A 21,743-nucleotide genomic window follows, 5' to 3' on the forward strand; every position below is an offset into this window, starting at 1 on the left:
TCTCCTATCACCACTAGAAGCAAGTTGACGATGTCGGCATCCCACGCGGAACTGTGGCTTTCACATAGCACCTCGGTGCCGGGTATAAGAATGCAGACCGATTTTGGCTCTCAAGCGTATTGGGCGGGCAAACCTTGGCTTGACGACTCATTGACGGCGGTTTGCTGCTGGAAAGGTCATTGGTAGATGAGACAAGCTTGAACCTCAATCCCATCCGGATTTGGGTCATCACCAGCTATTGGGGATTCACTTTCACCTCCAAATTCCCTCGTCGAACCAAATATGTTGCGCGATAAGCCGGACAACCGACGAGCAGTTATCTGGGCTTTGCGCACATATTCACCATGAATCTGTTCTCCGCAGCTTATGGCCTCGTGGTGAAGTTCAGATGGCGTCCTTTTTGGGTTTTATACGTTCCGGACGGCCATTGGCGAAGGCGCTGGTAGACTCCGGATGCCGAGTATCGGAAACAAAAGGCCGATGTTTCATGGTCTCCTACAGTTCAGTACTCTCACTAGCGGGGTTGTGCCAGTCACAAAGTCAACATGGATTCCCAGAAGTGAGGCCGGCTACATCCGTTTCCCCATTTCTTGGGAGCGCCGCGGCAGAACATATCATTTCTCATTGTTCTTGGTCTCGCAAGTCACGGGAATTTTTATCATTGGCTTCCAATCAATCATTAATACGAAAGAGAACCGGAGCCTAACTTAACACAACGTGATTGGCTCTCACCGCAATGACCAGTTACTAGGAGAAGACAAGAAGGGCGCATTCCCCACACACAGACCTCGGGTTGTGTCCAGAAACTATGCCGACGTCGCATAAGCATCCCATCTCTTAGCTGACTACTCCTAGCCGGCCAAAATGATCGCCAACCTTTATCCTCACAGACTCTGCCAAGGTAATCATGGACAGGTTTAAAGGGTCTTTTGTGGGGTCGCTTGGGAGGAAATGGCAGCACAGAAAGAAACAGCGGGATAAAGCTGGAGATCTCGGCATGGTGTATCGCTATCTCAAGCAAACAACCAAGGCGGAAAGAGGGTGGAGTTCTCGCGATCCTCCGGCAGGGCGCGATGTCGCAACATGCAGCCGCAGCTTGTTCCTGTTAAGTTCAAATAAGGGCAACCCTGCATAATCCAGGTACAGGCTCTCCCCGTCCATCGACGCGCATCTCCCGAGCCCCAGGAAGTGTGGTCGCGGGCCAATGCTTCATGCAGCAGGCAGTTGCGTCTTGTAACAACAGTGCTAAGACTGCGTTTCATCCTGGATCGACAATGTTTCCGCACCCACGGATGACCCCCAAGGTTTACATGAGGCGAACAGAGTAGGCGCCCTAGATAATGTCTGGGCAGGTCGCCCAAAGGCAGGATGAGCGTGGCCCAAACTCTTTTTCTTTCCTGTTAAACGACGTTGTGGTTGAGCCAGGTATTTCCGTTTGGCTGTGTTGTTCTTATTCATTCCTTTCTTTCTTTCGATTCTAAACACAGTAGCGACTTACTATCCGCTCCTTCGAGATATTTCTTAATAATGTTGTCCAAGGCTATTGCCGTCCTGGCGGCGGCGACGTTGACGTCGGCCGCTACGCCCATGGGCTTTATGCCCCAATCAAACACTCCCCTAATTGTTTCTTACGGAGGCATCTCGGCACTGGATGGCGTGAACCTGCCTAGGGATTGTAAGTTTTCACACGGTCGAGACCAAAGAGCGAGGTCAACCTAACAAACACCCAATAGCTAGTCAGACGCAACCCACAATTGCGACCGAGCAGCAGCTCAAGGGCCAGTATGCAGTGATAATGGTGGATATCGACGTCCCGACCAACCAGCCTCCCAAGACCGGAACTCTTCTCCACTGGATGCAGACCGGCCTCATGTCTGCCGATACCCCGACGACGCTCAACACGACCGCCGGGCCCAAGAAGGTGTTCCTCATGCAGAACAAGATGAATGCGGCCGCTCTGGCGCCGTATATTGGCCCCAACCCGCCCGCGAGAGAGCCCCTCAGCCATCGATACACCTTTGTCGCTGTCGACCACACGATGATTACGCAGCAAGGCCTGATGGCCCTCTCCGGCGCGGCCCAGAGCCGTCGCGACTTCAACGTCATGAACGGCCTCATGGCGGCCGGTCTTTCGGACAAGGTCGTCGCTGGCAACTTCTTCCGCGTTACGAACGCCGGACCCGTCGGCGCTGGCCAAGGAACTGGTGGAGGAGGAGGCGGCCGCGGTAACAGCACCGGTGGCGGAGGTGGTACCATGCAGCCTAAGCCGATGCCGATGCCGATGCCGATGCCTGCGCCTCCTGCTGGAACCCCGACTACCCCCGGTGGCGGTGGAATGCCTGGTATGCCCAACATGCCCGGCATGAGCATGGCTCCCGGTATGACGATGCCCATGCCCGGTATGCCCGGTGCCAGCGCGCCCCCCGTTGGTGGTGCTCAGCCGTCAAACCCTGCTCGCGCCAGTGGTCCCAGTCTCGCTCCCGGTCTTGGTCTCATGACCATGGGTCTCTGCCTCATCGGTTCTCTGTTCATCTTCATGTAACCTTCATAAGCAGTTACGGGCACAGGAATTGGTTCGAGGTGGGGAGTTCATGGTACACCTGCTGAAGAGGCCAGAAAATGTTTTCCTTTATTTTCCTGGCTGCCGCTGTAAGCTAGCTGTGGAGGGATGCCAGTCGTATATAGGGTAGAGCAGCATGCCAATACAATAGCTAAGACGCGGCCACATTGCGTGCCGTTCAGTTTGTAGTCGTGATTAGCTCGTCTTGGTGATTTTTATGATCCCAGTACTCCGTAAATACATCCTGGTAATAGTTCGCTCGCCAGCAGCACATCCCTACCTGTGGATCGTGGAGCCAGAACAGGCCCACGATTCTGGCGCAAACTTGCATCTCCCATCGATAAACCATCCTGAGAGCGCAAATAATGGGTCGATATTGCCGACAAGAATAACGGTGAGAGCCAATTGAGTGCCTCGACTCAACACCCTGTGCCTGTCAATATCAAGAACGGAGGGACAGCGTGGCCGGGTCGGGACAAGAACGTAGCCAGCTCGGGATAAGCACTTGGCCGGTCCGGAGGGATTTGGGTCCAGTCCCCGAAATACTGGCTTGGGGGCCTTTCCTCCGCACGGGCCCGGGGTACTGATGAGCTCCGCGTCACGTGTGGCATCATGTGATCTCGCCACGCCCTTCCTTCCTGAGAGGGTCGTCACGACCTGCCCTCGTATGGATTCTTAGTCATGCCAGCGCCTGCTGTTCAATGTCTCTCAGTGCCTGGAAAAAAGTCCGCTCCGCACCGCGCGCTCACTCGCACTCTCAAACACAGCTTTCCCTTGCAAGTGTGCTGCTCAACGATCAATGTCTTTCTTTGTCTAGGTCCGTTTCTTGCTGTTTGTCCCTTGCAAATAGCGCAAGCGGATGTTTTTCCCCCTTTCACAGCATTGCATGAGTCACTTACACCTGGGGGGGGGGGTTTTTTTTTCGCGCGCCTAGTCTACAAGTAATGGATTGTAGTCGTCTACCGTCTACCTGACTAATAACTTGTATCCGCCCCGAGCGGCTAACCCGTACGATGCGCTTTGTCACAGCCCACAATGATCAATCTAGCACCTGAGGTGCCTGTCTATATCTCTATCTGAGGTGTGGTTCCTTCCGTCTTGGGTCTCCGTCCGGGGTTGACGACTTGGGACTTCCGGGAGACCCTGTCGATGGTTCGGGTGCTCTACACCAAAACGGAGCAGAAATGTCTCCGAGTTACACCGCGTACTACACCTTGGCGCCCCATTGAACGCAAAAAACCTAGGCGCAATTGTGAAGTCCGATTTCCCCCATCGTACACACAACTTTAATCATGAGTTGACGTACTGCAAAGGTCTGCCCCGTTCAATCTTGTATAAAGCAATTGCGTCGCCACGCTCTTCTCCTTGATACTAGAGGGTCTAGTTTGCCTATCCACCTCAACTCACACATCTTACCAACGTTTCGAAACGATTCAGAAACTCGGAAGAGCTACATCCTGGCATAACTGCAAGGGGGACCAAAAACCCTCAACACGACCTACCGCTTTCTTTCAGCTACCTTACCAAGCTCCTGGAGCTATAGAAGCTTCGTTACGCAACTTCCCTATCTTGCCTCGCACATCAACATACCGCAAGTCTCAACAGCCACGCGATAATGCCTACCCTCGTCGTTCTTGGTGCTGGCCTTGCCGGCCTGCCCATTGCACACCATGCCTTGAAGCATACGGTGCCGCTAGTAAAGGACCTGAAGGTCATCTTGGTGACGCCCAACTCCGAGCAGTAAGTTCCCGTCTTTGGTGGCGTAGCACGCGCGCACACACACACACACACACACTATGAAAGACGTCATCCACTTACACCTAAGCTTCATAGCTACTGGAACCTCGCCTCCGTCCGTGGCGTTGTGCCGGGCCAGTTTGGCGACGACGTGCTCTTCCACCCCATTGAGCCGTCATTCGCAAAGTATCCCAAGGAAAGCTACGAGGTCATCATCGGTAAGGCCGAGCAGCTCAACGATGACAAGAACACCGTCGACGTAGTGACCAATGACGGCAGTCGCAGGTCAATCGCCTACGACGCCGTCGTCATCGCGACCGGCACCCGCGCCAAGGAGAGCATGCCGTGGAAGGAGGTCGGCACGACGGAAGAGACCAAGAAGGCGCTGGGCGATATCCGCCGGCAGCTCTCCGAGGCCAAGAGCATCGTCGTCGCCGGCGGCGGCGTCACGGGCACCGAGACGGTGGGCGAGATCGCCTTTGAGTACTCGCAGAAGCGCAGCAAGGACGTCTACTTTATCTACAACGACGAATTGCCCCTCGGCCCTCCCTTCACCGACAGCGTGCGCAAGGCGGCGCTCAACGAGCTGCAGAAGCTCAATGTCAAGACGATCCACAACACTAAGGTCACGAGTGTCAAGACGGAGGCCGACGGCCAAAAGACGCTCGAGCTCACGGACAAGAGCGGCAAGAAGACGACGCTGCAGACGGACGCGTACCTGCCGACCGTCGGCGCCATCCCCAACACCGCCTTCTTGCCGTCCAACATGCTCGACCCGCCCGGGTACGTCAAGCAGGATAACAGCCTGCGCGCGGTTGGCCACGACAACATCTTTGTGGTGGGCGACGTCGGCAACCTCGAGGGCGGGTACGGGCGGTTGGCGGACTTGCAGGTGCAGCACGTGGTGAAGAGCATCCAGGCTCACTTCACGGGCGCACCGAGGCCGGCGCCGTATGTCGTCGACCCCAAGGTCGTGGCCGGCATCACGCTCGGACGCAGCAGGGCTACCGGCCAGATGGGAACGTGGAGATTGCCCAGCATCATCATCTGGGCGTTCAAGGGCCGGTATATCGGCACTGACTACGCCAAGGATTACGCAGCGGGGTCAAGAACCATGACGGTCACCAAGAACTGGTAGAGAAAGCGAGAGAGAGAGAGAGAGAGAGAGAGAGAAAGAAAGAAAGATAGAGGATGAGAGAGATAGAGACATGAGAACAGGCTCATGGGAGATGCATACTTGGGCGTTAGGCGCTTGGGATCAGGGGAAGGAGGGAAAGCTCTTCGTAATGTAGGGCAGGCAAGCAGCTCGACTGAGTCGAGCTCGTGGAGTCCAGTAATCTTGGCTTTTGATGTTTTCGGTGTCGTTTCGCGTGGCAATGGAGTTTACCGAATTCTCTGGTATGATGGTATTCCTCGGCTGATTAGACTAGACGGGATTGAATGATAATCTTATTCCCGAGCATGCATGATCAACGTGGTGATGGTAACACTGGAACGGTGAAGGTTGAAGAGCAGGCGGCCCACACAATCCAAGTGGGCACTGTGGATTTTGCAGAAATCTCTGCAGTGTAGTACAGTGCTAACGGACGGTGAATGGGCGCACACATTGCACGGTAGGACCGATGGGTCGGGCCCCCAGAACGGCCTAGCGCCGAATTCCAGCAGCTTCAAAAGGGCGGCTCGCTGCGAAAATTCTTTCTCTCTTTCTTCTTCTTTTTCTTTTCCTTAGATCAAAAAGTAACCCAGAGCTGCCACGACCTACACCCAGTCTTTTCTCACGGTGTCGCGTTGCCTTTTCCTCTCTTCGGAGCTGGATCGCTCTGCAGATTAAAATTCCCTGGATTATAGGAAGTCTCTCCCCAGGCCCATTTCACGGGCGGTGGGTGAGGGATGCTGTTGATGGGGGACATGCCACATTCTCGAAACAGGCATGGGTCGTAAATTCTTGCTCACGCTTCATGTGTGTGTTGGTAGCTACGATCGTCGAGAGAAACCGACGCTATCATTGAAATGGTGAGACCTGTGGTGCCAGGAACCCGGATAGCGCTCGTTGCTTGCTAGTCGTGGACTGGATTTCCGTTTGCGAATGGAAAAGAGATGTGATAGCTTGGAGGGCATCTGAAGTGCCGACCCTTTAACCTTCGCTTCTACGTTGGGTATCCAGGAACGGCGCCGGCAAGTGATGAGAGAATGTCCTAAGCCTCATCCCCTGTTTACCTAAGTTGACGCCATGCCGATTGGCTAGACCGGTTGGATGCCATGATTGCCATTCCCTACGTGCCGCAGCTGGGTTCAAACTTTGTATGAAAGTGGTGGAAGGCAGAGAGCATGCCAACAACACTTCTCGTCATTTTGGGGCTGAAGAGAAAAGGAAGGTGCAGTCACGGTCTGCACTCCGTACCTACCTTACCTAAGATACTCTTCAGCGAACCATGAAGAGAAGAAATGTGGACCCTCTGGTGTAGGAGTTCCTCTCGTAAGGGAGCTTTCGTCCCTACTGGTTCCTTCCATTCCCAGTGCTGTTGCCGTGAAAGTCGATCAAAATCCCGAGAGGACGAGACACAGGCGTGAGAGCCTCAGGTACAAGGGAGAAAAGATCCAGGCACGAAAAAACAGCGGTTTGGGTTCTAGACTGTTAGTCCCGAATTCGCACGTGTCTTGGTTTTTGAAGACAAGACGACAGACGGTTGAAAGCGTTCCCATAGGCCCTCCTCCTCGTTCTCTCTCTCTCTCCTCCTCATCCACTCTTTTCCTTCCGTTGAGGTGTAACCATGCCACATGTCTTGGCCCCTGGCTGCATTCTTGGCCATGCTCCCCGAGTAATGCTGCTGCGCGTCAACGCCCCGGCACCCGTCTGAGTCTCTGATCCCGGCAAACACAATATGTGCCCTTGCCTCTTTTCGTATGTCGTCGTTGCCAAGCGGGCGATGGTATCCCCACCTCTGGCAATCAAGCAACACTAAGCATTGAAAGATGGCCATCCTCAATCCGACTTCTCGGATCAGCCGCACCACCTCTAGCATCCACTCCGGCCCTCAAAGGTGGATATTACCGCATGCTTTGCCTCTCGCACGGGATGGAAAGGACATGTCTGATGTCAACGGCTCCTACCAAGGGGACCATCTTCGTCCGGACCCGGGCACTGAGGAATGTACCGCAATGTCCCGGCATTCCCACCAAGATGCTTGCTTTCATACTCCGTACAGCCAGTCGAGGAGGGACAACGCACTCAGGGGCCCGTCAGGCCGATGAGTGTTCCAGCTAAACCCCTTCTTGTTTCTTGGCTCGTCCTTTCGCCGTGGTCCTGACTGTTGCTGGTCTCTCCCTATAAGACGAAGAGGCCGGCCGTGATGAAGGAAACTCTTGGATTAGCCCTTTCCTTCCCCAGTTCTCTCTCCTCCCCGTCCCCGGTCTTCCGCCCCCAGACGAACTCCCGCTCACCCAGTCATTCGTTGGACTCTGTCCCTCACATTCGTTCCGTGATTCCAGGATAACCTGTCTGTCGCTCGTTCCGTACAGCTCAATCTAATACCTCGCTCGCCCATACAACTAATTCCAAACCCTCAAATCATATACGCCTAATCAACTCCTTCCCCCAAGCTAGTATTTAACAACAGTAAAGATGAGGTGAGAACAATATCCCCCTTTTGATACATCACCATCACCTCTCGTGTTGGACAGATTTGCTGACACAAGCCTCAGTTCCGGAGCCCTTACCACCTCGGCCTTCTTCACCTGCGACCCGGCAGTTACGGTCACGGCCACCGCAACCACCAATGTCTACACCACCGTGTACACGACAACGGCCCTCGCCGCCAACCCCTCCACCTCGTGGATGGCTACTTACACGGTGACTGAAGTCTGCACCGGCCAGCCGTGGGAGTACGTGACCAAGGACATCCCCCCTTGCTTCGCCCCCACCACCGTCTACTGCGAGCCCTGCGCCCAAAAGACCATCCCCATCATCTGCCCCATCCCGACGCCGACCGCCGACGTCGTCATCAACGGCAACGGTGTCACCGCCAACGCCAACCCCGTCATCACCGCCGCTCCCTACGGCGTCTACGGCTCCTACGGCTCCTACAGCAATGGCAACGGCCAGGGTACTGGCAACGGAGGCGGAGCCAACAACAACAACAATGGAGGCGGCCAGCCCGGCGGTGGTTCCAACAACGGTGGTTCCAACAACGGCGGCTCCAACAACGGCGGCTCCAACAATGGCGGCTCTACCCCTGGCGGCTCTTCTCCCGGCGGCGGTGCCGGAGGAAACGGCGGCGGCTCCAACGGCGCTGCTCCCTCTGGCAGTCAGGGCGCTGGAAGCTACGGCGTCTACGGCAGTTACGGCTCTTACAACAACGCTGCCCCCGGTGGCGGCTCCCCTGCCCAGCCCGGTCAGTCCGGTGCCCCTGGCGCTGGCGGTGCTGGCGGTGCTCCTGGTGCTTCTGGAGCTCCTGGTGCCGGCGGTGCTCCCGGTGCGTCTGGCGCTCCCGGTGCTGGTGGTGCCCCCGGTGGAACTCCCGCTCAGTCTGGCGCTCCTGGTGCCCCTGGCGCGTCTGGTGCTCCCGGCACCGGTGGCTCTTCCGGTGGTGCTGGAGGTGCCGGAGGCGCTGGCGGTGCTCCCGGCCAGTCTGGTGCTGGCGGTTCCGGTGGCGGTGCCTCTGGCTCGACCGCGACAGGTGGTGCTTCCGGCTCCACGCCGTCCACAGTCCAGGTCGCCTCAGCGCCGTCTCTCAAGAAGAGCCTCGGCCTCCTTTGCGGTATCGCAATGGCTGCCGGCCTTACCATCTTTGCTTAAGACGACTATCCTCTAGTCTTCCAATCATGCATCTCCATTCATAACGCCGTGTGCTCGCGTCCAAAGATCAAAAGAGGAGGGAAAAGGAAAAGGGGGTTAACGGAGAAAGGGTTCAAATTGGAAATACGATTTTTTGGATCCTTGTTCTGTGTGACACCCCTTTGGCTACATTTCCCGGGAGTTTCTCGATTTCTCTCATACATGAAAGAAAGTTGTCATTTTGTTTTACTAATTGGCGGCATTTGTGGGCTACTGCTGCCCACAGCGGAGTTGACATAGGTGGACAAAGGGCTCTACGGTGTTGCGATATTATTTTGAATCAATAACGTTATTTGTTTTTCTAGATTGAAGTACGAATACAGGTTTTTCCTTTCGGGTGTTTTGCTTTGCTATGCTCCCCCCTGTCTCAAACCTTTCCCCTCCTTTCTTGACAGTTGCCTGCATAAGATGATGAAGAGGTTGTTGGAGTAGTTGATCATGAGGTGAGGTTGGATGCTAGTTGGGTTCCCCGCGCTTTGATCACCGCCAAGCCCGTTGACAGAATCGCGCTATGGGATGACGTTGCGAGGGGTAAAAGTGTGGTAGGACAAAAGAGGCGAGATGCAAATTTAAGCCAGCTTTCATTTCGTCGTGAAGGTCTTCGTAAAAAGAAAACCGAGAATGATTGAAATACCAAAGAAAACGCCGCCCAATTTCAATCAGAAAACTTGTGTATCCAGGCTTTCTTTGGTGTTTGTTTTCCTTTGCCTTGATCTCTGCTAGGTAAATTCTTGGTGGGCGTTGTTTTTCTTCTCCTTTGGACGCGCTTGTGTTTTATCGCAGCTCATTGGAGAATGCCGTCTTCTCCCTTGCTACGGTGCTGCTGGCGGATGAATTCCTCCACCTGGACGTCGTCGTACGGGCGTTCGGGTGGTCCTGGAATTCCTGGACGCGAAATCTTTTCCTCCTTTTCTTCCTGCGGGTTACCGAGGATCTTGGCGGCGGCTGGAATGTACTGTGTCACTTTTTTTTGTGGAAATTGGTCTTTGATGAGCTACACGTATCTCGACAAATTGGAAGGAAAATCCAAGGGGGGATTGAAGTGGTTAGGACGGAGCAGGGCTGGACAGTGAGGGTTTTGCGGGTGCAAATTGCAAAAAGGTCAATGGAAACTGAAGAGACGGTAAGGTGGTTGTGATGTGGTTCGACATGATTGCAGAGGCGGGCGGGATGGATGGGTGTTGATGTTTTACCAACCTTTTTCGACAATGGGGTTCTGCTTGGGCTCTTCTTCGGATTTACGGGCGTCGTGAGCCGCCTGATCCAGCTTCTGCTTGAAGCTCAACTCGCGGCCTTTGTGCGTGATCTGAGGCTCAGGCGCAAACTTGCTGTTGGGTTCGGCGGACATGATGGGTGGCTGTGCTGAAACCTAGGTAGGTAATTGGTGTCGGGTGATATGAAGGGAAGGGGGGTTCGGATGCGATGATGGCGTGGTCGTCAACGTGGTAGGGCTGAGACGGTGGATCGATGCGATATGAGATGGGCCGCGGAGAAGAGAGACGATAGTGACAGTAGGGCGATAGTATTGTATAAGGGGATACTGAGTTTCTTGTGAAGTCAAATTGAGTTTCTCGAGTGTGGCGGAGCAACAGGCATTGATAGACTAGAATGTGAGATGGAAGGAGAAAATAGCCCGACAGGGCTGGGGGAGCTGGGGGAAGGGGGTTACTTCAAGTAATACGGTAAGGTCGGTCAGGATCCAAACGTGGCATACGGTTTTGCGCGGGCTGAGGTGTATGGGGCCGCTGGGATGGATTCGGCTGGACCTGAATGCAGCAAAGCAGGACTGGGCCGAGAGGGGTGACAGACGGTGACCGCGCGTCCCAGCTCCAGGCTATGATCGCATAAGTCTGGGCGGGGACTGGACCTTTTCCTCCAGGTTTTGGCTGAAGAGTCGGGTCCAGTAAGGCAAATGTGTGCGATTCAATTCGATTTTCGGGGAAGACGGCTGATCTGGTGCCTGCCGTGCTTGCCTGGTTTGCTTGGGTGCTGTCGATGTGATGCAGGAAAGATGGTGTGAGCCATCCGCAAACTGGGGCCAATGACGTCAAACCGCCTAGCTCGGCACTGCAGTCCCCTTGGCTGCCCGCTAAGATAACCTTAAAATCCCCAGCCAGAACTGCGTCTTATCGGTTCTTATCGGATTTCTTATCGGACTGGACCGGCGCTCAGCCCGTCTGCGACCCCTCCATCCCACCACCACGCGACTACCCGCTTCCGAGCGGCGGCGCCATTTTCCTCAACCAAAAAAAAACTGGGTGGTGAACTGATGTAAGGCACTACAGACATCACATATCAAAAGCTTAACCGCTGTCATTTTCCCAGCCGTTCTGTGCACACTTCTTCTGTTCAATAGAGTTTACCGACACCCGCGCGCGCGCACTTTGCGACTTTTTTCTACTTTTGCCAATCATGGCGCCCATTCCCATCACAATCATCACCGGTTTCCTCGGCTCTGGCAAGACGACGCTGATCCTTAACCTCCTCCCCCAGCTCAAGGCCGCGAACCCGTCCTACAAGCTTGCCCTCCTCAAAAACGAATTCGGCGACCTGGCCGTCGACTCCCAGCTGGCCTCCTCCAGCGCCATCTCGGGCGTGCAAGAGCTTCTCAACGGCTGCATCTGCTGCAACCTCGTCGGCCAGCTCAGCGTCGCCCTCGCCGAGTTGCACTCCACCGTCCGCCCGGACCGCATCGTCATCGAGACGAGCGGCTCCGCCTTCCCCGCGACGCTGGCCCTCGAGGTCAACCGCCTCGCGCGCGAGACGGGCAACTACACCCTCGACGGCGTCATCAGCGTCATTGACACGGAGAACTGGAAGGGATACGAGGATACGAGCTACACGGCGCGCATCCAGGCAAAGTACACTGACTTGATCGTCTTCAACAAGTGGGAGCTGTGCTCCGAAGACCGCTTCGACGAGGTCCTCGACCGGGTGGGCGATCTCGAAGTGGATATCCCCTGGGTCAAGAGCAAAAAGGGCTGGGTCGGCGCTGACCTCGTGTTCGGCGTGGATGGCGGTCTCGCGCAGGGCCTGAAGGAAGAGCATACCACACACGATCACGACCACGAGGGGGAGGACCACGCGCACGACCACCAGACAGAGGTAGAGGTACTCTCAATCGAACTCAAGGGTCCCAAGGACGCCGCTGTCAACGCAGACAGCCTGCAGAAGCTTTTGCGCGCCGCGCCAAAAGACGAAGTGTATCGCATAAAGGCTGTCCTGACCGCTTCGTCAACGGTGAGGGACTCTGACGAGGATTCTCAGATCCCCACACCGCCGCACCCCAAATCTCGGTACATCCTCAACTGGGCCTTTGGTCGGTGGACTTTCACGCCCATTGCAGAGGGCGGGGCCGAGCATGCTTCCAGCGAGGGAGCTTTATTGCGTATGACTATGATTTTGGGACGGTATGAGAGTGGCAAGTGGAAGAAGAAGCTCGAGACTGGATCATTCCTAGAGGTCGAGGGCGGTGAGGGCGAGTTGATTGTTACAAAGATCGCATGAAAGAAATGAGTAGACGAGAAGATGATAGAGATACATACTTACACGACATAACAGGCGCATATGGGGGGCTTCAACGAAATGATGCGTACTTCGAGGATTGCTATGCGCAGAGAGCAGAAAACAGGAGTTAGCTAAGAGCGTAGAATTTTGGATCAAGCACCACAGTTGAATGTGCTGTAAATGCTGCAAAGTCTCGAGATCCTGAGTAGGCCTATGAGTCGCCAGTCCGTTCCGTGGAGTGTCATTGAGAATGATTCAATGCGAACGCTGGTGTACCCAAAAAGGTCACAACACCAACAACTACAGACAAGATTTGTAAAGGAATGTGGTTGTTTTGACGAGTGATGTTGATTTCTTTTTTGTATCGGCTTCTATGTTGTACAAACCACCGGGTATCTCACATACTTTTACACTTCTAGACTACAAAGTTGATAGTCTTACCGCCACGAGCCAAGATGACTCTTCTTGGGGAAGTGACATTGAACTGGCCTCCAGTAAACTTGGCCTTGCCCTCATCAGACTTTAGAACCTCAGCGACCATCCAGTCGCGCAATGCCTCTCCCTCCAGACTAGATGGGGGGTTGGGGACTTCTACAACACCGCGCAGCTTTCCGTTGATCTGGATAGCCACTGGCTGCTTACGCGGCTTCAAAAGGGACAACGTGTTGTCTTGCGCAGGGAAAGTGGTTTCCTCAAAGATGGAACCAGATTCGGGATGCAGGAGGCTCCAGCACTCCTCGGAGAATGCTGGTGCAACTGGAGCCATCATCCGCAGGAGAACGGACATCGCTTCCCTCTGGACAAGTGGGCTTGCTCCAGTGTTCTCCTGGAGGATATTAGTCAGACTCATAAGATCCGAAATAATAGTGTTCATCGGATAGACAGTCTCGTAGGACTGTGTAATAGAGCCAATTGTTCCTTGAACCGCTCTCCAGATGGCGGCGTCAGCATCCCAGACAGCCAGTTCCTTGTCGCCGAGAGAAGACAAGGTGTTTGAGCGCTCTTCCAGGTAAGCCAGAATGGGCTTTTGTTCGGCCGATAACTCCTGAAGTTTGGCTATATGGTCGTGAAGCCTATGCAGCCAACGCGTGACTCCGGCGATTTTGTCCTCGTCCCAGTTAAGAATGTCGCCCACGGGCGCTTGAAAGAGAACATGAGCTCGGGTCGCATCGGCGCCGTACTTGGATATGAACTCGGTCGGGTCCACTCCATTGTACTTGGACTTGGACATTTTCTCAAACGACACGTTTGCCGTATCCCCCGTCGCCACAACTTTAGGGTTGTCAGGGTCCTCCAAGTCAACCTCGTCTGGCTTCAGGAACTTCCCTGACTTGGGGTCAGTGTACGTCTTGCCGTGCACCATGCCCTGCGTGATCAGTCTCTTGAACGGTTCGTGGACTGCGTCAACTTCACCAGAAGCAGGGAATAGTTCTGTCGTGGCCAAGAACTTGTAGATAAACCTGGCATATAGAAGATGCAAGATAGCATGCTCAATGCCGCCAATGTACAGGTCCACTGGTAGTGATTTTGCCGCCTCAAGAGAGAGAGGCTGTGATGTGTTGTGAGGATCCGCGAAACGCGCGTAATACCAACTTGAGTCGACGAAGGTATCCATGGTATCGGTATCACGCTTTGCATGACCGCCACACTTAGGGCAGCTAGTGTTCACCCAATCTTCGGCTCTCTCCAACGGGTTACCAACCTTCCCATCCGTCCAGTGGTGGCTGACGTCGGGTAATGTAACCGGCAGCTGATCATCTGGAACAGGTACTGGGCCGCAGGAGCCACAGTGAATGACAGGGATAGGAGTTCCCCAGTATCGCTGACGGCTGATCAACCAGTCTCTCAATCTCCATTTCTCAACCGGCTTGGCCAAGTCTGCTGCCTCAAGTATGCCGACGAGCATCCGGCCCGCCTCGGTGGAGGATTTACCCTTGAAAGGACCGCTGTTTGCTGTCATGACGCCATGCTCCACGAATGGTTCGTTCGCAATTGCGGAAGTCGACTCGTCTTCCGAAGCTGCCAGCACAAACCTCACGGGCTCATCATAGTGATGCTCCTTCCAGAAAGCATTATCCCGCAGATCGTGACCAGGAACACCCATCACAGCGCCTTCGCCGTAGTCGCCAAGAACATATGGCGCAACATACACCGGGATGGATTTCTTGGTGTCGTCGGGAGTCTGCTCGTGGTATGCTAGCGGATTGACAGCCCTTACGTGCGGCAGCATGTAGCCGACCTTGGAGTCTTTAGGCAATGCGGGTAGAGTATCTAAGTAAGCCTGGAGCTCAGGGTCTGCCTTTGCTAATGATGTCACGATCGGATGAGTTGAGGCGAGGGCGAGATACTGAACTCCAAATAAGGTATCCGGCCGCGTCGTGAAGACTTCGATAGCTGCGTGGACATCGTGGCCCATGGCCATGACTGGAAACTTGATGACTGCGCCAGTCGATTTTCCGAGCCAGTTCTTCTGCATCGCCAAGACCCTCTCGGGCCAAGCTTCATTCTTGGCAAGCGTGTCCAAATCCTTCAACAATGCTTCCCTGAACTCGGAGATGCGGAAGAACCACTGCTTCAGCTGGCGCTTCTCAACCTTGGCACCGGATCTCCAAGAACATCCATTTGCGTCAACTTGCTCGTTGGCGAGGACCGTCATATCTACAGGGTCATAATTGACCTCTGCTTCGGTTTGGTAGGCGAGGCCACGTTCGAGCATCATCAAAAAGATCTTTTGGGTGTGTTTGTAGAAGTCGGGGTCGCAGGTAGTCAGTTCCTAAGAGATATCGTGTCAGCCAGAGTTGAGATGGCGAGCTAGGAAACAAACCCTCTCCCAGTCCCAGCTGCCATTCATGACTTCCATTTGTTCCTTCATCTTGGCAATGTTGGTCTTGGTCCAAGTCGCAGGTGCAACTCCACGGTCGATGGCAGCATTTTCAGCCGGAAGACCAAAAGCGTCCCATCCCATTGGTAGCATCACGCGGGACCCCTTCATCGCGTGATAGCGAGCGAGGACATCGGCAATTGTGTATACGCGCAGGTGGCCGAGGTGCAAGGTACCAGAGGGGTATGGGAACATTGGAAGTACAAATTGGTTCGGCTTGCTTGAGTCATCATTTGCCGCAGAAGCTTTCGAAGCGTCCCATTTCTGACGCCACTTCTTGTCGAGAGCGGTGAAATCGAGCTTGATATCGGCATAGCTCCGTCGTTGCGTCGCTTGAGCTAAGTACGGGCTTGCGAAAGACGGAGGTTGTCGAGTAGCTACAAGTGCTGGGAATGGTCGTGTGTTCTTCGCCAAGGTCGCGATGGACCTACTGGACCAAAGACGGCCAACATGTTTCGCGTGTATCAATTGCATTGATACGGTGTTGTCATTGTCGTTGGGCAGATGAAGGTAGGTAGTGGTCGTTGATGGAGGAAAAAAAAAAGGCAGCAAATTTAGAGTCATGCAACGGCGTCACGCTATCGCGGGTTGAAGCGAAGAAAGCAGTGGTCGTGTTTGCAGCTGCCGTGCAGCTCCATCAAAAACGGAGAGCTCTCTGGACCCTTGCATCTTCGCCCCTACCCTGCGGAATCTTAGTGGCAGACTGGCAGGTAGCCCTGCAGGGGAACGTCATTTGTTCCGCACACCCCTGGAACATATCATCCGTGAAGGAAGGTGTTACAGTGCTGGACCAACACCATGGCACGGGGCTCTGTCGTGATTGGGGAACCAACCAATGTTCAGGCTTTGCGATGCATTGCAATTCTTCGTCAGGCAAAGTAAAACTGGGAAAGCATGTCAAGAGCATCTTTTCGGAAACATTAAACAGGTGCATAGAGGTTGTCAACCTAGATAGGTTTTCTCCAAGGGCAACGGACAGTAGAAAGAAAGGGGCGGCGGAATAACTAAAAACCGTTTATGCAGCTATAAACACTGTGTATACCGCGCCTAGCCGCACCTTGGGCGCCCCATCCGAAGTCGGTGGTACAGTGCGGGCTGCTATCTCCAAAAAGAAATTGCCCCGCCAAAATCATTTTCAATGTCCCGCGTCTTCTGAATATCTTCGCGGGTGCACATCCAATTTGTTTGTTCTAGGGGAATGACGACAGCGCAAGCAAGCCAATCACGTCACATTCTGTCCGCCGAGACAAGGAGCTCTGTTCGATTGAGTCTTCTATAACCCCTTTGCTCATATTCTCATTCCTCGTCCCCAAGCTCCCCACGTTACCAGGCGGTATCAAATTCCAAGTCTCGTCCCCCGCCCTGCCCCTCCGTGGCGGTCTGATATCGACAAAGGAATCTCAAACGGTCTTAAACGCCGAGTAATCTTTCCACTTAACGCACAGCCAAGGAGCAAAACGCGTTAAACCCCAATATTATATCCCAATCATCGATTTTCAAGTAAAGAAGCTTTGACTCGTCACCCTCAAGATGGAGAAGATCACGGACAAGATCGCCGCTCTGCCGGCAGACGCCAACTACTTCTCCTTGGAGTTCTTCCCGCCCAAGACCGCCATGGGTCTTTCTAACCTGCGCGACCGTCTAGACAGAATGGAGAGAGCGCTGAGGCCTCTCTTCGTCAACGTCACCTGGGGAGCCGGCGGATCTACCTCGACAAAGTCTCTGGAACTGGCCGAGATATGCCAGAGAGAGCTGGGCCTCACCACCTGTCTTCATCTGACATGCACAAACATGAGCCGAAAGCTCATCGACAAGGCCCTGGAGGACGCAAAGGCTCTGGGTATCCGGAACATCCTCGCCCTGCGAGGCGATCCGCCGCGGAAGAACGAGTACCGCGATACCGAGGACTCCGAGACTGACGATGCCGAGGATTTCGTCTGGGCCGTCGATCTGGTTAAGTACATTCGCAAGAACTACGGCGACTACTTTTGCATAGGAGTCGCAGCCTACCCAGAGGGACACGCAGATGAGAGTCATCCCCAGGGACAGAGCTTTGAGCATGACCTCCCGTACCTGGTCGACAAGGTCCAGGCCGGTGCGGACTTCATCATGACCCAGCTCTTCTTCGATATCAAGGCGTACGAAAACTTTGAGAAAATCTTGAAAGAACACCCCAGCGGCGCCTTCAAGGACATCGTCCTCCTCCCTGGCTTGATGCCTATCCAGAGCTACCAAATGATCAAGCGGACGACCAAGCTTAGCCACGCCAAGATCCCCGACAACCTCATGGCCCGACTGGACGCGGCCAAGGGTGACGACGAGAAGGTCAAGCAGGTTGGTGTCGACATCCTCAGCGAGCTCGTTGAGCAGGTCAAGGAGGTGAAGAGCAGGACGCCCGGCCCCAAGGGCTTCCACTTCTACACCCTCAACCTCGAAAAGGCCGTCTCCTTCATCCTCGAACGGACGGGTCTCATCCCCGACCCCAAGATCGAGGACGAAGAAGCCATCATCGACGACGGCCCAGGCATCCCCGTCCCTGTCCCCGTCCCCGCAGTCCAGCTTAACGGCCTGTCCCCCCGTACCTCACCCGGCCACCCGCACCCTCTCCAACGGACGACGGCCATCTTCAATGGGCTCAGACCCGCACAACCGTATCATCGTCTCCGGGTCAGCTTCAAATCCCGCCTACGAGACGACGACTGCCGGTCTCATGGTCTCGGAGCCAGTCAACACCCGCGCAAACACCCTCGCCATCTCCGAGGGTGTCGGCGCAGTAGGCCGCGAGGCGACGTGGGACGACTTTCCCAACGGTCGTTGGGGTGACGCCCGCTCCCCCGCCTACGGTGAGATCGACGGCTACGGCGTCAGCCTGCACATGTCCGTGACGCAAGCCATGCGCCTCTGGGGCACCCCCAAGACAGTCCAGGACATCAACAACCTCTTCATCCGCCACATCAAGGGCCAGCTCGCCGCCATCCCCTGGTCCGAGGAGGAGCTCCTCCCCGAGTCCAACATCATCCAGCAGGAGCTCCTCGAGCTCAACACCCGCGGCTGGTGGACCGTCGCCTCCCAGCCCGCCGTCAACGGCATTCCCTCCCGCGACCCGACGTTCGGCTGGGGCCCCCAGCACGGCTTCGTCTTCCAAAAGGCCTTTGTCGAGCTCTTCATCCCTTCCTCGGACTGGGCCGGCCTCGTCGCCCGCCTCAACGAGGTGACGGACAACACAATCTGCTTCTACGCCGCCAACGGCGCCGGCGACTTTGTCTCCTCGGACGCGAGCGGCGGCCTCGTCCTCGAAGGCACGGAGGCGAGCACAAACGCCGTCACATGGGGCGTCTTCCCCGGCAAGGAGATCATCACCCCGACCATCATTGAGGAGGTCAGCTTCCGCGCCTGGGCCGAGGAGGCCTTCAAGATCTGGGGCGAGTGGGCCAAGGTCTACGGCAAGGGCAGCGAGAGCGAGGCGCTGCTGGAGCGGATAGGCTCCGAGTACTGGCTCGTCAACATTATACACCACGACTACGTCGAGAGGGATGCGCTGTGGAAGTTGCTGTCGGGTGAGAAGGAGACCTGAGGAGGCTCAACAACGTGTTTAGGATTTTTTTTAAAAAAAAGGCAAAAGGCAAAGGGAAAAATAGTAAAGTGCACAAGCGCTTGGTTCTTCTATATAGTTGCGATAAGCCCTAGCCATGAGTGAAAGAGGAGATACCCGATAATTCTTGCCTTGAAGATTCGATTCGATGCATTGTGAAATCCCCTTGCCCGTGCTAAATACCTAGAAATGAATGCAATAGACACCTTCAGGTGGGTGACGGTACTTCGCTGAACATATGTTATGGACCTATAGCAATCATCATCGCGAAGTGTTTAGTCACTGAGGGAACGTGATGCCGAGATGTGCAAATCAAGTCGGCCTAGTGCCTTGGTATCTCATTGAGAATCTCTTCCACGCACAAAAACTCTGCGAGCTCGGTGAGAAAAGATTCATCTATCTATAGACGCATAGGGAAAGCCCACTTCAGTATCCTTCGTTTTGTTTTGTACATGCTACCCGTGGTTGATATCCATCCAGGATGAAGGAAATAGTCCAAGCCCAACGCCAAAATCCCAGTCCGTAAAGAGAAGTAATCGATGCCACGACGTGGGAAAAATTCAGAACAGCGGCATAAGAAAGCAGACCTCGGGATCCTCCTTGTCCCAGGGTTTTCTTCGCTACGCCAATGTAAAGCCAGCTCAGATTTCTCCGTCGGCGCCCATGAAGGAGGAGTCGTAGCCGCCGTTGGAGTTCACCATGCTCTCGGCGAAACTGAAGTTGAGCTCATCATTCATGTAGTTGATGGGATTGAAGATAGCTGCATCCATTGACTGCGAGAAGCTGTCGTTTCCGGTGAAGCTAGCCATGGCGGTAGCGGGCTGGATGATGGTCTGATGTTGAGAAACGGCCTCCTCAAAGGACGGATGCTGAACGGCAGCAGGCTTGGCCTCGGCGATGGGAGGGAGCTCGTAGCCTGAAGCGTTGTTGGGGGTGTCTACCTCACTATCGGAGGTGGTGAGGTCGACGGCAGCAGCTTGTGCAATAGTTGCAGCCGCAGCGATAGTAGCGGCGCGGCTCGGCGTTGCGCTGCGACGAGGAGTGGCTTTGTTCTTAGTCACACGGCCGTCGATGACGTTGTGGACGCGAGTCTTGGAGGGAGTGTCCTCGAGCGCGTTATAGTCGACGGCATCACTACCCTCTTCGTCATCGTCAGACATAGGATCAGTCTTGATCGGCATGGTCTTCTTGGCCGTGGTTGAACGACCACCGCCCGAGGCGCGAATCTTGGCACCAGACGGGGTTCGGGGCTTCCGGGGAGTCGAAACGTTGCTGCTAGTACCGCCAGTGAAGGTCAAGACAGAGGCGGGGTTACCACCACTGTTGGCAGTCTGCTTGAGGGACTCAGCGTCCTTCTTAATGCCACGGAACTGGAACTGGATGCCATCGGCAGTGGATTCGCCGAAGAACTTGGCAATCTCTGTTTTCTCATGTCAGTATACTCCCTATCCAAATCATAGTAAAAAGGTAGCGAACTCGAGGAAAGCACGGGAGAGTAGAAGCCAGGAGACAGTGATGGATGACAGCAAGGAAATCAATGTAAAAGCCGGGGCGACGGTTACCCTTCTTCTCCTTCGGAAGATCCACGGGGATGGCCTTGCAATCCACACCCTGCTCATCGGCTTCCCGAAGCACATATCCTTGATTCTTGAGAGCTCTGAACCGATGGTTGAGAGCGTCCTTGGTCATATCCGAACCGTAGAACTTCTGGATGTCTGCCGTACGTCAGAAATGACGTCGACCATGGTGAAAAGCAGAAGGAAAATCGAGACAGACGAAAAACAAGGATTGGGCCGAACGGAAAGAAAGGAAACACGCGTAGTTCTTACCCTTGTAGTTCCATTTGACATCGGAGTGAGCGGCCACGATGGCGCGAAGGAGTCGAGCCTGAGACTCGTAGGTCTTGAAGTTGGCAGGAGCCATCTTGGTCTGTAATCTATGGAATCGACGCGTCAGTACTTAGTCGACGGAAAGTCTAAGGGAGAAGAGAAAGGAATATAGCGTAGGTAGTGGAACAGGGGATCAGTGACGATCTAGTGAATACGTACCTGTTGGTAATGGCAGGCTTTCTGTTTGCGAGTGACCTAGGATGGAAGTATTAGGTCTGGGTGGATGTTGAGAGTGTTATGTTGTGGTGTAGAAGATAGAAGCCCGGTAAGTGTCGAGGGGCAAAGTGAGGTAGGTAGCGCGGAGGTGGGTGAGTGCGGGAAGGAGGAAGAGCTCAGAGGAAAAAACGGAAGGCGGAGTGGTAAGAAAAGGTAGACAGGCAATTGCGGCAGGCGACAATTTCTTTGCACTTTTTCCAAAGACTGGAAACAGAGAGAGATCTCAGGTGATAAATTGGTGTACTTACTGAGTGCGACGGCTGCTTTGATGTAGTCCCTTAAGAATGTAGTTGGCAGCTTGTTGTGTGCCTCTGAAGTGTGTGCGTAGACGTCAGCTTTGGCACTGAGTGTGAGGTGAAGAGAAGAGAGTGTGAATAGATGAGTTCGAGTGAGGTGAGGGTAGAAGAGTGAGGTTGGGCTTAATGGAGGATGTGATATTTTAAAGTGCAGGAGGGCGGTGACGAGCCTAATGGGGAAAGAGCGGCCTAGCTGTATCGACTTACACGAGGAAGGAGGTTCCGCAGTTG

General features: G+C 54.6%; 8 protein-coding genes across 8 annotated transcripts; 5 read left to right on the forward strand and 3 right to left on the reverse strand.

Moving 5' to 3' along the window:
* Positions 1 to 1,527: 1,527 nt before the first annotated feature.
* N0V96_003636 (uncharacterized protein) lies at positions 1,528 to 2,542 on the forward strand (the record flags this gene model as incomplete). The annotated part of the gene is made up of 2 exons (XM_053199373.1): positions 1,528 to 1,675; positions 1,734 to 2,542. 2 exons carry the CDS (start codon positions 1,528 to 1,530, stop codon positions 2,540 to 2,542), a joined length of 957 nt encoding a protein of 318 aa, XP_053043176.1.
* A 1,633-nt stretch (positions 2,543 to 4,175) lies between these two features.
* On the forward strand, positions 4,176 to 5,435 carry N0V96_003637 (uncharacterized protein; the record flags this gene model as incomplete). The annotated part of the gene is made up of 2 exons (XM_053199374.2): positions 4,176 to 4,300; positions 4,394 to 5,435. 2 exons carry the CDS (start codon positions 4,176 to 4,178, stop codon positions 5,433 to 5,435), a joined length of 1,167 nt encoding a protein of 388 aa, XP_053043177.2.
* A 2,484-nt stretch (positions 5,436 to 7,919) lies between these two features.
* N0V96_003638 (uncharacterized protein) lies at positions 7,920 to 9,092 on the forward strand (the record flags this gene model as incomplete). The annotated part of the gene is made up of 2 exons (XM_053199375.1): positions 7,920 to 7,924; positions 8,000 to 9,092. 2 exons carry the CDS (start codon positions 7,920 to 7,922, stop codon positions 9,090 to 9,092), a joined length of 1,098 nt encoding a protein of 365 aa, XP_053043178.1.
* Positions 9,093 to 9,915: 823 nt separating this feature from the next.
* On the reverse strand, positions 9,916 to 10,479 carry N0V96_003639 (uncharacterized protein; the record flags this gene model as incomplete). The annotated part of the gene is made up of 2 exons (XM_065756889.1): positions 9,916 to 10,094; positions 10,329 to 10,479. 2 exons carry the CDS (start codon positions 10,477 to 10,479, stop codon positions 9,916 to 9,918), a joined length of 330 nt encoding a protein of 109 aa, XP_065614656.1.
* Positions 10,480 to 11,543: 1,064 nt separating this feature from the next.
* Positions 11,544 to 12,638, forward strand: N0V96_003640 (uncharacterized protein; the record flags this gene model as incomplete). Its single annotated transcript, XM_053199377.1, has 1 exon — positions 11,544 to 12,638. One exon carries the CDS (start codon positions 11,544 to 11,546, stop codon positions 12,636 to 12,638), a length of 1,095 nt encoding a protein of 364 aa, XP_053043180.1.
* A 415-nt stretch (positions 12,639 to 13,053) lies between these two features.
* LEU5_1 (coenzyme A transporter) lies at positions 13,054 to 15,993 on the reverse strand (the record flags this gene model as incomplete). Its single annotated transcript, XM_053199378.2, has 2 exons — positions 13,054 to 15,411; positions 15,463 to 15,993. The coding sequence occupies 2 exons, from the start codon at positions 15,991 to 15,993 to the stop codon at positions 13,054 to 13,056; spliced, it is 2,889 nt and encodes a 962-aa protein (XP_053043181.2).
* A 1,056-nt stretch (positions 15,994 to 17,049) lies between these two features.
* On the forward strand, positions 17,050 to 19,093 carry MET12 (methylenetetrahydrofolate reductase 1; the record flags this gene model as incomplete). The annotated part of the gene is made up of 2 exons (XM_065756890.1): positions 17,050 to 18,097; positions 18,159 to 19,093. The coding sequence occupies 2 exons, from the start codon at positions 17,050 to 17,052 to the stop codon at positions 19,091 to 19,093; spliced, it is 1,983 nt and encodes a 660-aa protein (XP_065614657.1).
* Positions 19,094 to 19,752: 659 nt separating this feature from the next.
* Positions 19,753 to 21,034, reverse strand: N0V96_003643 (uncharacterized protein; the record flags this gene model as incomplete). The annotated part of the gene is made up of 3 exons (XM_053199380.1): positions 19,753 to 20,531; positions 20,674 to 20,826; positions 20,941 to 21,034. The coding sequence occupies 3 exons, from the start codon at positions 21,032 to 21,034 to the stop codon at positions 19,753 to 19,755; spliced, it is 1,026 nt and encodes a 341-aa protein (XP_053043183.1).
* Positions 21,035 to 21,743: the final 709 nt, after the last annotated feature.

This window comes from Colletotrichum fioriniae, assembly GCF_027942845.1.
Source record: "Colletotrichum fioriniae strain IMI 355084 chromosome Unknown scaffold_3, whole genome shotgun sequence".
Classification (NCBI taxonomy): Eukaryota; Fungi; Ascomycota; class Sordariomycetes; order Glomerellales; family Glomerellaceae; genus Colletotrichum; species Colletotrichum fioriniae.